The sequence below is a fragment of the Lemur catta genome, chromosome 4, assembly GCF_020740605.2.
Source record: "Lemur catta isolate mLemCat1 chromosome 4, mLemCat1.pri, whole genome shotgun sequence".
Taxonomy (NCBI): Eukaryota; Metazoa; Chordata; class Mammalia; order Primates; family Lemuridae; genus Lemur; species Lemur catta.
In genome coordinates this window covers 75,859,308-75,873,937 of record NC_059131.1, presented here as the reverse complement: position 1 = coordinate 75,873,937, position 14,630 = coordinate 75,859,308, and the positions used below count along the sequence as shown (strand labels likewise).

At 40.7% G+C, this 14,630-nt stretch overlaps 1 protein-coding gene across 1 annotated transcript in view; it reads right to left on the bottom strand.

Moving 5' to 3' along the window:
- Window positions 1-419: 419 nt before the first annotated feature.
- SLC9A4 (solute carrier family 9 member A4) overlaps window positions 420-14,630 on the bottom strand; it is a 57,536-nt gene continuing 43,325 nt past the window's right edge. The window contains exons 9-12 of the mRNA XM_045550325.1: window positions 12,100-12,196; window positions 7,415-7,546; window positions 6,790-6,886; window positions 420-1,384 (exon numbers count right to left, since the gene is read on the bottom strand). Coding sequence (XP_045406281.1) covers window positions 1,029-1,384; window positions 6,790-6,886; window positions 7,415-7,546; window positions 12,100-12,196 — 682 coding nt within the window. The 3' untranslated portion in view covers window positions 420-1,028. The remainder of the gene's footprint in view (window positions 1,385-6,789; window positions 6,887-7,414; window positions 7,547-12,099; window positions 12,197-14,630) is intronic.

Here is a 14,630-nt window from a genome sequence, read left to right as displayed (position 1 = left end):
TCAGTTGGGGATGGTAGAGATGCCCAAAATAGTAATGGTAAAAGGATATTTGGTTAATTGGGTATCATAGGTTAGTCATTTGGGATAATAAATAACACTTAATAAATGTTTGTTAACCCACAGGCCAGATAGAAGAGAAGGAAGGTGGAAGAGAAGGGAAGAAGGGAGGAAAGATAAAGTAGTCTCATAAAATTGGAGAGCTGGAGTGTGAGATTCAAGGTCAAATTTGAGGATGAGGAAGATGGAAAATTAAATTGGAAAATAGTTTCAAATCCTAGGGCAAAACATCACACCCTACAAATGCACATCTAATGATTATCTGTTGTCCATATCATTGCCATTAAACTATGTTTATGGCTGTTTTGTTTCTAATATTTGTGTTTTAAGTAAATATTCCAATTATAAAACATACTGTAAGCCCATTGTTCACAGATTAATCCTATAGTGTGTATCACATCTATCATTGCTACTGATTAAATATAGCAATGTTATAACAAATTTTTTCTCTCTGTTGAAACAATTATTGCATGTTGACTATCAAACTCAGAATCAAATGCATTGACTTAGGAGTGAAGGCAGACTATAAACTCTTGAGACCTTGGACAAGGCATCCTTGTCTGTAAACACAGGGGTTGAGCCATGTGGCTTCAAAGCCCTATTTGGGTCTAATTGGATTACAAGCTCCACATGCATATAGTTCACGTGAATTACTGACCAGTCACACCTGTATCTCAGTATATGAGATGGATCATTCTTGATAGAGAGTTCTTAGGAATTCTTGGTGACTAATTCCTGGGGTGATTAACTTCTCCCACTGACAGGGACTTCACCTGCAAAGGTATACCAACTAAGAATATGGCACAGCCCACGAGTCTGCTCCCAGCCTTCTGAAAAATCTTCCTGCCTCTGGTAGATACATATGTAATAGCACCAAAATGGTGAACTCAACAGCTCTCCTCTGAACTCCGAAAATCCTCCTTTCACAATAATAGGGAGATGGACTGTTGAAAAACACAGAAACAGTAACACTATTTTCTTTGGAGCAAAGGACTGTGGGATTTGTGGTGTTCCCTGCTGAGTCCGTGGTCTGCTGTCCATCTGGACCCAACTGCTGAGGACTCTTCCTCACTCTCCCCTCCAGATTCATACTCCTCATCCACTGTGTGAAACAGTGGTTTAGGCCCTAAAGCTGCCCTCCTGCCTGCTCCCACGTCCTCTTCTTGGCTTGCACTTCTTTGATAACTGAAGTTGAATGTCTTCCCTCCTCTGTGCAGTCTCCTCATCGGGATGACTTCTTGTGTCTGTCGTCTTCTCTGAAGTGATGAAACCCGAGAGGGTGTGCTGAATTTGATGGACAGGACTCCTGGATCACTGCTGTCATCATCTAGGAAAACATCATGACAAGGAGGGCAAAAAACAAGATGTAAGATTAGAGGTAAGACAATATCCAGATGGCAAGAACCCAGAGTGAAGCAAAGCTCTCCCTGTGATGGTCCAGCTCTTATCTGCATGATTTTCCCTTTTCTAAGCCACTACCCCAAGTGCGCAGGAGCATAGAAGCTATAAGTGCAATGTTACAAATAAATGGAAATGCGTGGAAAACTGTATCAAGCCAGTTTTCTGCAGGTAAGTAAGGTAGTATCTTTTTACAAAATCAGATCAACTGGTCATAGACATGGACTACAGGGCATAAATATGCTTTTCCTTGTCCAAAGCCAATGCTAAACTGAAGGTTATATGGTATGGCCACATGTGCATGGGGTTGGTTTTATCTTAGTTTGTTTTTAAATTGATCATTACTAGAAAGCATTACCTCTGAATTTCATTTCTTTGAGTTTGAAAAAGCCAATCTTGGAGAAATGGGGTTACAAAGGAGCCACAGCAGAGACCAGGGAGTGACTGGATGCTCTCCTTTCAGGAGTAAGCCGGTGAACAGATGTGGCTGTCACCTGATGGCAAAGATCACGATGGGAACTTCCATTCATTGAGAACTTACTATGTGCCTGTCACTGTGCTAATCATTTTACGTATATCATCCATTGAATCCTCCTTATGGCCCTTTGAGATGAATAAAATTATGGCTCTCATTTCATAAGTAAAGTGGCTGAGGTTTCACGAGGTTAAGCGATGTTCAATATCACACAGCTGGTGGAGAAAGGACTGGAGTTAGAGCAGAGCCTGTCCAGCTGCGAATTCTTCTTTGCATATGCCATGCGCAGGTGGGCAGGGCCACGTCTTGACAGGAGGAGCCATCAGTGCCTGCTATCCACTACGTAACCCTAACCCAGGCCTAAGGCCTTGCCTTTTCCCTGCTTCAATGTGCATACATCTTCAAAGGAATATATTTCACATATCTCATTTATTCTCATTTTCTCAATGTTTTAACCTTATAAATTTATTTTCCCTTTAAATATTCTCCTGAGAATTTAGGGATTTTCAGACATTTATATTTGAATCGGAAAGCCATGTTCTCTCTTCCACTCTCTACTTCCTCCTAAAACAAAACCAAAAGAAAACAAAAACCCACAGCTAGAAAGAATATGCCCAAAGATTGACACTTGACAAAATGTGTTCAGAATGTGGGACGCCAAAAAGTCTTAAAATATCCTGCCCAATAATGTTTTTCCAAAATGTGACCTGAGAAGCTTGGAAGTTGAGAGGGGAATAAACCACTTTCAATAGAGACAACATTGATTACTATACATGTCAATTTTTTCCCATGGCTTCCCTCTACGATGCGGCTGGGACCAGAGTTCCTCTTGATCCTTTGGTGCTTGGAGCACTGGCTAAGAAAACAACAGCCTGGGGGCTTCTGCTCCCCAAACCCTGCTCCTTCTCTAGGTGGGACCATTCCTCAGGAGTGGGAGCTCCCCATCAAGAGACACATTCTAGCCATGGTCTCTTGACCACCTTCTGGGGTGCTACAAAGTGGGATCCAAACACCAGGAAGAGGCTTGGGCACGTGACCTGAAAGGTTTTACTCAACTTAAGTGACTAGATCTGCCCAAAATGTGAGGGAGAAGCTGGCTAGAAAGCGGGAAGGAGGAAAGAGGAAGGGTAAGGATCGGCTTTTCCTTCTTTGTATAACCCTCCTCCAGGTGAGCACCCAGGAAGCGCAGTTCCAGGGAGCGCACACAGCAAAACCTGATTATTTGATCTTTTACCTTGTGCCTGACTGACATGGTTACCTTCTGGACGTGGACACCCTGGGGCGGATGGAGAAATAGGGAAAGTGCTTCTGCTTGGGGCAGGAGAGAGCCAAACACACAGCCAATGATGGACTACCTGACACAACCCGCACGAGCTTACAGTTCAGTGGCATTAGGTGCATTCACATTGTTGTGCAATCTTCACCACCATTCAACCCCAGAGCTTTTTCATCTCCCCCAATGCACATGGATTTTAAGCAGCCTCTGGACATAGAAGGGGTTTGAGGTGAGATCTTTTAATTATAACACCAAGCGACCCCACAGGCAAAGGAGCCTTGGAAGAGCATGCGGAGTCCCCCAAACCAGCGTGGAGTTCCCAAACGTTCAGAGCAAGGAAAGTCCTGACCCTGGAGGGTGAAGGGGAGCTAGGAAGGGACACGTTCTCCGAGGCTCAGGCTGGTTGGCCACAGACTGTCTGTGGAACGAGACCCTCTGTGGTCCCCCCTAGAGGCCCTCCAGGTATTATCTGACCTTGTCCTGCTGCAAAAAGACTTCAGGTTTGAAGAGAAGGTGGATTCTTACCATCAGTTTTGCCTCGGTACACAGGACTGTCTCAGTCTCACCTTGATCGTTATTATAATTCTTTAAAACTTTTTAAGGATAACTGGTAATACAAGTGCCAGTTCATTACTTTTCCTTCTCAGACTTCTAATTTATCTATTCTCTTTGCTCACCTAGATGAAACTCAGAACCAGTTGAGCACATTTGAGAGAAAAAAAAAATCACTGGGAAACATTTCATTCCAAGTCTAGATTAATTCATAGAACTGACATGTTAAAGCGCTGTCTTCCTTTCCAAAAACACCTATAGCTATGCATGTTAAGATGTCTTTAATGCCCCTCAATAGTGGCAATGACTAATGTTTCCTGCACATCTACTTGGTTCCAGATCCTGTTCTAACAACTTCATGTGTCCTGTTCATGCATGTAGCTGTTTGTATGTGACTGGCCTCACTCCAGATAATACAATTGTATGTGGGAGATGCCAACATTATCCCCTTTACAGACAGCAAACAACAATGTGGAGAAATAGAATTTTATTTTTTCTTCATATAGGTCTTATATATGTTTTCCTGGCATGTTATGGGTTTTAGGGAAAGTTTGAGTGAGATGCCCTTTTGTGAGGGCATCTATTGAAATGGTAGGATCCTGCAACCAGGCAAATACTGTAAATACATTTGCAAATGTTAAACAACCCTCACCTTCTGGAATAAATCCCACTTTGCAAGGTGTATTATTCCCTTAATGTTCTGCTGTATTTCATTTATAATGCTTAAGACTTGTATGTTAGTGCTCAGGTGAGGCTGCTCCATGGTCATCTCCTGCTACCACAGTTGTGCAGTATTGATGTTCATCTTGTAGGAAATAACTGTGACACTTTCTCATTTTCTAGTCACTCAAACAACAAGAAATGTGCCATATTATTTTTAACAGGAAGATTTCTTTAAAAAAATTAATATATCTTACACCCTATGTCTATCTGGTACTCTCTTGTTTTTCTGTTTGCTTTTGTTCATAGAATAGCTCGATGACAACATAGAATAATACTAGTTACTAGGTTGTGTTCTGGGAATTGATGACTAGATCAACAGATAGAATAGAGAGTCCAAAACTCTCTCCAGGATAAATGACTTTAGTACAACAAAGGTGACATTTCATGTTGGAGGACAAGATGGTAGTGGAACAGGAGCACAGCCATTTGCAAACAACCTGAAGTGCATCCTGGTCTTAAGCCTTACACACAGATAAGTCTCGGATGGGTTGCAATTTAAATGGGCGAATTAAACGACTACAATTCTCACTGAAAAAAATTGGGTGAATCATTTTCTAATTTTTCTGTGGAAAACAGAGCAGATTTAATAACAAATTTCTGAAGGGCAAATATATTTGAACACTAAAACATAAATGTGAAATGTGAGGAAAAATCATTGGCAACAAATAGGAGATAAAATGGATGGTTGATATCCTTTTTATAAAAAGTTGTTCAAATTCATTTAAAGAAAATCAACAACCAAATAGAAAAAAATGGGCAAAGGCATAAACAGAAAATTCCCCAAAAGAAATAGAGTTGTCTTCAAAATATGAAAGATGTTCAACCTCACTAAAAATAAAAGAGATTCATATGAAAATGAAACAGGTATATAAATTTTGTGCTATCATATCATAGATTACGCAAAACTTTGACAACAGCTCAGAAATGGTAAACATTTTGGGAAAAGACCATTCTTATAGACTATCAGTGTGAGTGTAAATTTCTGGGATAACTTTTACAGATGGCATTTTGGCAAAATAGGTAAAAATTTAAATATATGTGATTTTTGACCTCAAAATTTCACTTCCAGGCAAATATACTTAACAAATAATTGGTTATTTGTGCAAAACTCGATCACAAGTGATCCAGGGGTGCTTACTACATATCATTGCTTATATTTATTAAAAATTAAAAAACCTTAAGTATTTATTAATTAGGAATTAGCTAAATAAGCCATGGTACTTTTATATAATTGACTATTATTCAATCATTAAAATGAGTATTAGATTCATATCTAGTAACATGAAAATCTATGACATTGTTGAGTGAACTTAGCAATTTATAAAAATTACAAAACAATGAATATACTTTGATTTTATGTATAATATGATGCTGTTTTTGTGATTTTGGGGGGGGGTATCAGGTATGGGTAATGTACAGGTTAGGCAGGTGTGAAAAGAATTATAGAAGGATGCTTGCCAAAAGAGCCTATGGAGATGGAGATTTTATCTGGGTGTCGGATTTTCATGTACTTTAAACTTTCTTTTTCATGCTTTTCTCTACAGGTTGATTTTGATTTTGCATCAAGCATGTTTTTAAATCAGAAAAAAAGTTGTATTTTAAAGAATAGTTAACATTTACTCTTTGAAGATTTAATTATAAAATCCTATGGTTTACTTTCCTTGAATTTCCAATGTGATTTTAAAACTTAAAAAATTAGGAAAATCAAAAGAGATAACATGGCATACTGTATATATTACAAGTCACCTTTTGTTAATAGAAAAGAATTTTGTACATACATTTTTAAAATAGTAAGTTGGCTTTTATTAGAATAATAAGCAGTTTCAATAATTCCAAGACTCCTATTTAAGAATTAAATATTAAATGGGAAACATTTAATCAGTAAAATTTGATGAAATCATTTTAGTAAAACTTAACCGACTTTGGAGAATTCTGCTCATATTTAAACTGTGGGCGAATACCACAACTTCAATAAAGTGCCCCTTTTATTACATTTCTTCAAGACAGGGGTCAGCAAATGATGACCCTTGGGCCATATCTGGCCTGCTGCTTCTTTTTGTATGGACTGTGAGCTAAAAATTAAAAGAGGATAATATTTCATGACAAGTATAAATTATGTGAAATTCAAATTTCAATGTCCATAAATAAATTTCTGAATTTCATTCATAAAAGAAGTCGTTTTCTTGATTTGCTCGTCATATAAGTAACCTGCATAATGTTCCTGATTTCGCCTCTCAGCCCACAAACCCTCAAATATTTGCCATCTGACTTTACAGGACAAGAATCGGAGCGGCCAGCATGCAGTTACCTGTGGATTCAGCGGCCCTCACGTCTCTTCCCGCAGACGGAGGATTGCTGTAGGTGCTGTAGGGAAAGGAGAGGTAGCGGATGTTTTTGGTGCCAGCCTGTAAGTAGCAAATAGAAAGAAAAAGCAGAATGAGCCACTGCAAGTGAGAGCTTCCCATGCAAATACAGTGAAGAACAAAGCCCTGTACTGCAGCACCTTGTTGGGATAACTGGCTGTCAGTTACTTCTGCTTCAAGACCGCAGAACCCTTCAGTCTTTAATGTGTATTTCCTTTCCCTCTCGTGATAAGATGCCCATTATCAACCTCTCCAAGTTACTCCCACAGCCACACTGGGGCTGGGGGGAGCTGACATGCCAGTGGGCGAGCAGCCATCCCTGACCCCCCTAAGGGCAGCACCCCATGGGCAGACACCTCGGCCAGAGAAGGGCCCAGAGAAGGAGGTGCCTTGGCATCCTGCACGCTCTTGCCTTTGTACGTCTCCAGCAACAAATTCAGGGTGTTATTTGTCTAAATATTGATGGTCATTCACCTGAGGAGACCCTGTACAGGGACAGGCTCAGTTCCCAGGTGACACACCTTTGCACCTGAAGGAATGTCCCGTCCACACCCACGGTCCCCAGCATACCGGCTTTCCCCAGGGCAGGCTGTGGCCTTTCCTCGTGCTCTCCCGTAAGGTGTTCTGGCGGCGGATCAGAATCTCTTTAGCCTGCTTCTCACTTGTTTGGGGTTTGAGGTTGTATTTGTTGTAGGACAGGGTCTGCAGAGAGAACGCAATGTCAAATACACGAGGACTTCTCCAGCTGTGGAAACATCACGAACCTCACGCTGCTAGAGCAGGCAGGCACCCTGGAGCTCCGCGGAGCGTTTGCAAACCTCAGCCCCGAGAAGAAAATCTGTGACCTGAGGTCACCGCTCTCAGGGCAGAGCTGTGTCTGGAGCCTGTGCCCTTGCTCTGTTTTCCTTGCAGCGGTCCCCCCCAAGGTACCCACAGACTTGGGCTGCTCCATATTTACGCTTTCTTTCCCACGTCAGGTTTCTTATGTCAGGCCAGTGGTTCCTGGGCATTTGGATTTAATAAAATAGTCCTTCAAATTGAATCAATTTAGCTTTATGACAAATGTCTTCCTTGTCCTTATCCCAGGCAGCGAAAACTCATCCTGGACCATAGGCCAACATCGGTCAGTCCTCAGACAGATGACAAAGGGCTTAACTAGAATTTCTTCTTCCCCTTGTTGCTCACTCGAGGTTCACCCGTGAGTGCCCTGTTCTCTGGGGTCAGTAGGTGACACATTGCACTCTGATAAACCACAAAGTCCTGCTGGGTGACGGGAGAGGTGCTGCCAGTGCCCTCCCTCCCGGATGATGGACGCTTTGACGGGGTCAGTCAGTGCAACTGAACTCGACTGCAGTAGAGCAAATGTTTTGTGTGCCAGGCACAGGATTAAGAAAGGAAAAAATTAGAATTCTGGTCTTCAAAAGGCTTATAGTCTCCTGGGAGAGTCAACGAAATAAGGATATAAGGTTATGTGTTTAGGTAGGTAATGAGATATTGGGGTCATCAGGGAATTGCAGAACACAGACGAAGGGCATTTCATCACGTCTTGCATGGGACAGGCTCATTGCACTGAGTTGAGTCGTGCAAGATGAGTGGGTCTTATCCTGGGGATAAGTTCCAGGAAAAGGGAACACAGCAGCTAAGACATGAGCTGTTACCCAGCTTAGGGCTGTAGGAAGGGACACTGCAAAAGAGCCGGGAATGTGTGTGTGACCACGGGAAAACCAAGTATGTACTTTAAAGTGTGGTAAGAGGGAGACTGGTGGGGCAAGGAGGGTCCAGGGCCAGGCTGTGGACAACCTGCAAAGAGCAGACTCCATCCTCCAGGCCCCGTATCTCTTAGGTGGGGGATGCACACTCCAAGGGGTGCCATGAGAAGACCCACAGGGTGAGTAAAGAAAATACTAATACTTCTATTTCTACTTATTTTTATCCAAAAAATACAAAAGAGATCAAGCTTTATTAGTACTTAATCTATGGATTTATCATGGGCCCTGACCTGGTCCATACATGATCAAGTGTTGACGACAGTGTTCTCACTGGTTTCAGTGGCTTTCAGCTTACCATTTGTGTTTTAGTGTGTATGTGTCCAGTTAAGGAGCTTTGTGGTTGTCATGCTCTATTAACTACATGAATCCTCACAAAATACATAGTTGTCTAAGAGTAGGTCCATAAGGAAGCCATACGCTGAAAGCCAAGGGAACAAAGAAGAAGCAGCAAAGCTGACTTTTTCCTTTTCCTAAGAGGAGCTCTTTATCAATCTACTTTTGAAAAATTAACTGATCTGAAAAGAATTTGGACCCAAAAATTGAATTTTGAAGACAGTTTGAAATACGGATTCTTATCTATCATCATTAATGACAGACCTTAAACTAAGTGCATTTTAATATTAAAAATGATAATTGACACTATCACAAAAAATTAACAATTAAGAATCAAGAATATGGAGATAAACTTTTATAATTTTTTCTCAACGTTAAAGTCATGTAAAACTGAATTCCAGGTGTGTGCATATTTGTATGTGCACATCTATATGTGTGTATGTGTGTGTGTACATACAATGTATTGCTAGTAGGAATTTCCCACACCTAGACTTGGGAGGAGGCTGTACTTTAAGGAGCACTTAGATGTTGGTCTTCTGTTTCAGCTCACATCCCATAACCCACGTGCTTCTCTATTTTACCTGCCTGCAGGGAGCATAGAAGCTTCTAGGCGTGCAATATATACGCAAATCCTTTCCCGTTTCTCCCTTCATTTCTGCCCTTTAGTGGAAGAGTTGGTTACTGCTTAAAGCTTGTGTTTCCCGCTGCACCTTGAGCCCTGTGGGAGCAGGAACTTTGTCGTACTCAGTGCAGTGCTCCTGATGCATGGCCCAGTCTAGATGTTCATTTGCTATTTGCTGAAAGGAACCGAAATTAAATAAATTTTGCTTTCCTCCTTTGAAATTATGTAGAAATTCTGAGGGTGACTTTTATCACTTAGGCCACCCCAGGAACTGCCCATCAATCTGTGAGCTATCCTGGGAGTCTGGGTCAAGGCCAGTTTGTTTTCTTATAAGTTTAGAAAGAATGTTTCTCAATTTCTATCCCCCCTGTGTTCCAGAGAGCTTCCTCTGTGGTTGTCCCACTGGGAACCTCCAGAGGTCAGTTCCTCAACCTCCCCACCCGTGAGGATTCTGTCCTGGGTGTGCGGAGGGGCAGGACTTCAAACAGGAGTGTCTGGAGTGTACCCAGAGCCAGCAGACCCAAGTTTCAGATCAACTGTGTATTAGCATCACCAGAGTCAAACCCTGCCTCATTCTGCCCTGCCCTGAGGTGACTCCTGACACCCAAAGTGACCTCTTCCTAGACATGATCAGTGAGAAATGTCCCAACCACCAGGCCTGCACCTGCCACCCATGCTAGAATGCCCTGGATGGTGGATACACACCCATTTTGACATTCCTCAAAAGTGTAGATTGTCTACTAGAAATAGAAGGATGTATAGTTGTCCTCAGTTGCATTTTCAGGATGACTTTTCCTTCAAGAGAGCAAGAGGACCATAGTGGGAGAGAGGAGCCTTGTGACCCCTGTAAAGTTGGGTTAGGAAGCAAGAGCAGGAGGGGAAGGACTGGTGAGCTTCACCCTCAAAGTAGCCAAAGCGGAGGCAAAGAGCCACCTCACAACCTTGCAAACATCCTCTGTTCATTAATTATGTTCTCCCCATTTGACTCCTAGGGTACTGAGCAACAAATCCTTCCAATGAAAAGAGGCCCACATGTTCAAATTTGGGGGCAACAAGGAAGAGAGAGACTGCAGAGCCCAGAAGGGAGAACTCTTAGAGGGCAGACTGAATGGGCCACTTATAAACAGAGAAGAAAGGAAGCTATCTGGAATCCTGCATCTAAGGAAGAAAAAAAAGGATAAGCAGTTAACCTTATTTTAGACTGGACTGGAGTCCTAGGATGTTTGCTCCCTTTCTCGACCTTTCCCTAAACTCAACCTTCATCAGCATGGAGAAAGAAATGGCTGAACCCTTTGGGGCCCTGGCCCTCACTAAGCCAGCCACATTCTTCAAACCAGGAAGTTCTTATCTGTTTATCTCAGGCTGGATGTGATAGTCTTACTGAAACAGTTTCACTTGGAATGATTTGAATGCCATGGAATTTACTCTAAGCACGCTGTGATTGATGCTGACCTATACAGTCCTTCAGCTGGTGCACGGCCTTTCAATGACATGCCCCTTAATCACTGACCTTTCCGAAACAGGAAGCCAAAACCGTTCACTTTCACTGGACTTTATAAGCCTGGAGTCATGGAAAGAGCCCTGGGTAGGTGGTCGGAAGACCTGTGTTCTTAACTTGGATTTATTTTGTGACCTTGAACTAGTCAGATAACCAACATCACTAACCTAAGAATCTTCTACTTGAAAATAGAGAGAGAGAGAGAGAGAGAGAGAGAGAGGGAGAGGGAGAGAGAGAGAGGGAGAGAGAGTGCTGCATCCTAACCACTAGACCACCAGGGAGTGTCAAATTTGAAAATGAGGAGCTTTGACTAGATGACGTTTTTTTAGTCCCATTAAGACTATGGTCTATGACCAAGCCACAAAAACAAAGGCCCTCACAATAAATTTACTTATAATCATACCCCAAAATTAGGATGGACAATCAAATCCTCAAACTTGAAAAAACTCCTAATTAGATGACATAGGTTTAAATATCATTTGGCTAAGTCAAATCTTCCGAAAGATTCATCAATTGCACCCCAAAATGTTCTCGGTATGCACTTAGGACAAGTCCCCAAGGACCAGTATAGATTCCATACCTATTTTCAAAATTGGGAAATAAGGTGTCTCCTTTTATTCAGGCTTTCAGCATTATAGTCTTAATATTCTAACCTAAACTACCTCAATGTTCTGATCTTTGTTACAGTCAATACAACAGAGACAACTCCACTGGATGAGCGTCCGGGTGCCATCTTTGTTCTGTGGGGCAGGAGCTGTGCTGCAGGGAGACCTGCTGCTTCTGCAAAGCACCGGCTGCAGGGCTAGGGCAGCCTGCCCCCTAGAGACGGCAACTGGGGTTGCATCTCTTTTTATGCCACAGGTGCCAATTTGGCGTCAGAAACATGACAATTAACTTTCTGTTCTTCAGACTAAGCAGAGAGAAAATGTTCAGCAAGAGGCTGCTTTAGAGAAGGTAATGTAAACCAGAGCAGATTCCTGTAGGACGGTTTCTAAGACACACAATAGGGACAAAGCAGATGGCTTATACACACCCTTTGTCGAACTTGGTACATGTTTCGTGTCAGAATGTCCCTCATGGACTCCACATCTTCAGGGGAAAGCCTTTTGATTCTTTGTATCCTCTGAGCCCTGGAAACATTAAATAAATAAAGCCAAGCATTATTCTTCCATCTTGGCAAGAGGCACCACAAAAATAGCAATGGGCCTTGCCCCATACAAATAAGAACCCTAAATTCCAAAAACCTCTTTTTACATAATTTTTCCTGTTGTTTTAGTGAGTTGATTTGAAATGTCAGAACACGTGTCTTCACTTCAGGTTTTAAAAATACTGTTCCTTTGCCTATAGCTTTGATGTGATAATTATTCTAATCCATTTTTTTAAATGTTTAAGGTGGTGACAAAAAAAGTTATTTTTTTTTCTTCACATCTGTTAGGAATTGACATGTTTGTAAAATAAAATAAAAATCAATTATTAGAAAATAATACCACACAATGCAATCCAAATATTTTACTGTTAAATGCAACAGAAATAAAGCTACTAGGTCAAAGGCTAACTCTTTAATAGTTTTGCACTTATTTATCTCATTGAGGATGGGTGGTAAACAGGTCACAGACCAATACCATCTACATTGTACACTTTGAGTAGCACTGATTTAACAGAATATTAAAGTTTCATGAGTACATTTATCTTGGAATTGTAACTTTAGGGATTTTATCTTTAGTAAGGAATAATCTAAGAAACTAGAATCACATTTTACAAGTGGAATTAGATCATTTGCGCCACAATAGTCAGCCCAGCTCTGAGACACTGGACACCATGAACCTGTCTGCCCCTAGAGGGGATAAAAATCCAGGTTATGCATGCCCAGGTTAGCAGTCAATGCACAATTGTCCTCTGGGGATTTCAAAGCTAAGACACTGCTAAGGGAAGAATTCTCATGTGACAAATGTATTTGATTACAATCTAGTGGCAGTAACTCTTAAAACCTTTTTATTACATAAATAATATATATTCCCTGTAGAACATAGAAACAGAAAAAGAGAAAACTAAAATAAATTTAACTCCCCTTTTTAATACAGTCAACTTCCTTAACATCTTGGTATAAACCCTAATGGGGTTTTCTGTTTGCTTGTTTCTTCTAACTACAGCTATGCTGAATGGGTAAGGGCACTGAAGCCTTTGATATCTATTTGCATATGTCCTTAAGGTAATTAATCACAGAGATGAGTAATTGTTAGTTTCAATACAGGCCAACTTTTAAGTATTTTTTCTAACTATTAGTATCAATACAGCCATAAATAGCAAGGATATTTTGAAAGTAATGTACAACTGGTAAGACATTTTAAAGAACTTGGTTACTAGATACCACAGTATGCCAGGATTTTATTTAGCAATGCTATCTGTTGACTTACAAATGCCTTTTCTGCAAACTTATTGACATTAGAGTTTTCATATCTTAAAGCTGCAAATGTAACTTCAATTATTGATGTTCAGTTACCACTGTTGGCGATCTAAACATTAGTATCAGAGCATTTCAACCTAATTGTTTAAATGTCCTTCAAACAAAATTTACTCTCATTTAGATATGTCTGCACACTCCCCTATAGTCTGAACACGTTTTTTGAGTATGGTAGATATGATGTATTGCTAAGCAGAAACAACAGCTAGTCAAACAGTTCCATTTACTGTGTTCATAATAAAACAACCAAATAGGAAAAACCATCAATAAAGGAAATGATGAAGTTAAACTTAATACAGCAGTAGATATAACTTGGCACTCTTCCCCCTTTATAAGGGACCGCTTTGGGAAAGACCAGACTGTATTAAGGTCTGTCTAGGCTGTGGGCTAGAATGAGAGCTACAGGTGTCCAAGGCATTGCCTCCCACTGAGCCACATACTGAGAGGCCACAGCTATGAAATGACACAGAGGCATGACTAACTCGGGCAAGGTGATATCTGGACTTTTCTTCGTGCCACTTCGAGCAAAATACCCCTGAAATGCTCATATCACAAGCACAGGGAAGATACAATCCTCAGAAAACTGAATGGGTAATAATCTCTACAGAGATGGTAATAATCAACAGAGTCAAATTATTAACCGAAAGGCTCTTGTCATTGGAACATTCATTTGTTATCCATAAAGGAAATCTCCATTATCTTAAATGAAAGTTTGGTCGTGCTTGCTTCAGCAGCACAAATACTAAAATTCGAATGATACAGAGAAGATTAGCTATTTTTTTCAAATGAAAAAACGTAAAAACAGTGCAAGTTCTGTGGTAATTCATGTCTACAAAAATCAAACTGGCAAAATATGAATCTAAATATGTTTGAATAAGAGGTTCATATTTTTATAACTTTTTATATATTTTTATTGATACATAATAGATGTCGATATTTTGAGGGTATATGTGATAATTTGATATATTAATATAATCAAATCAAAGTAATTTGGATATCCATCACCTTATTTGTCTTTGCTTTAGAAACATCCAAATTATTCTCTTTTAGCTATTTTGAAATGGACAATCAATTAATGGTAACTAGAGTTACCCTACTCTGCT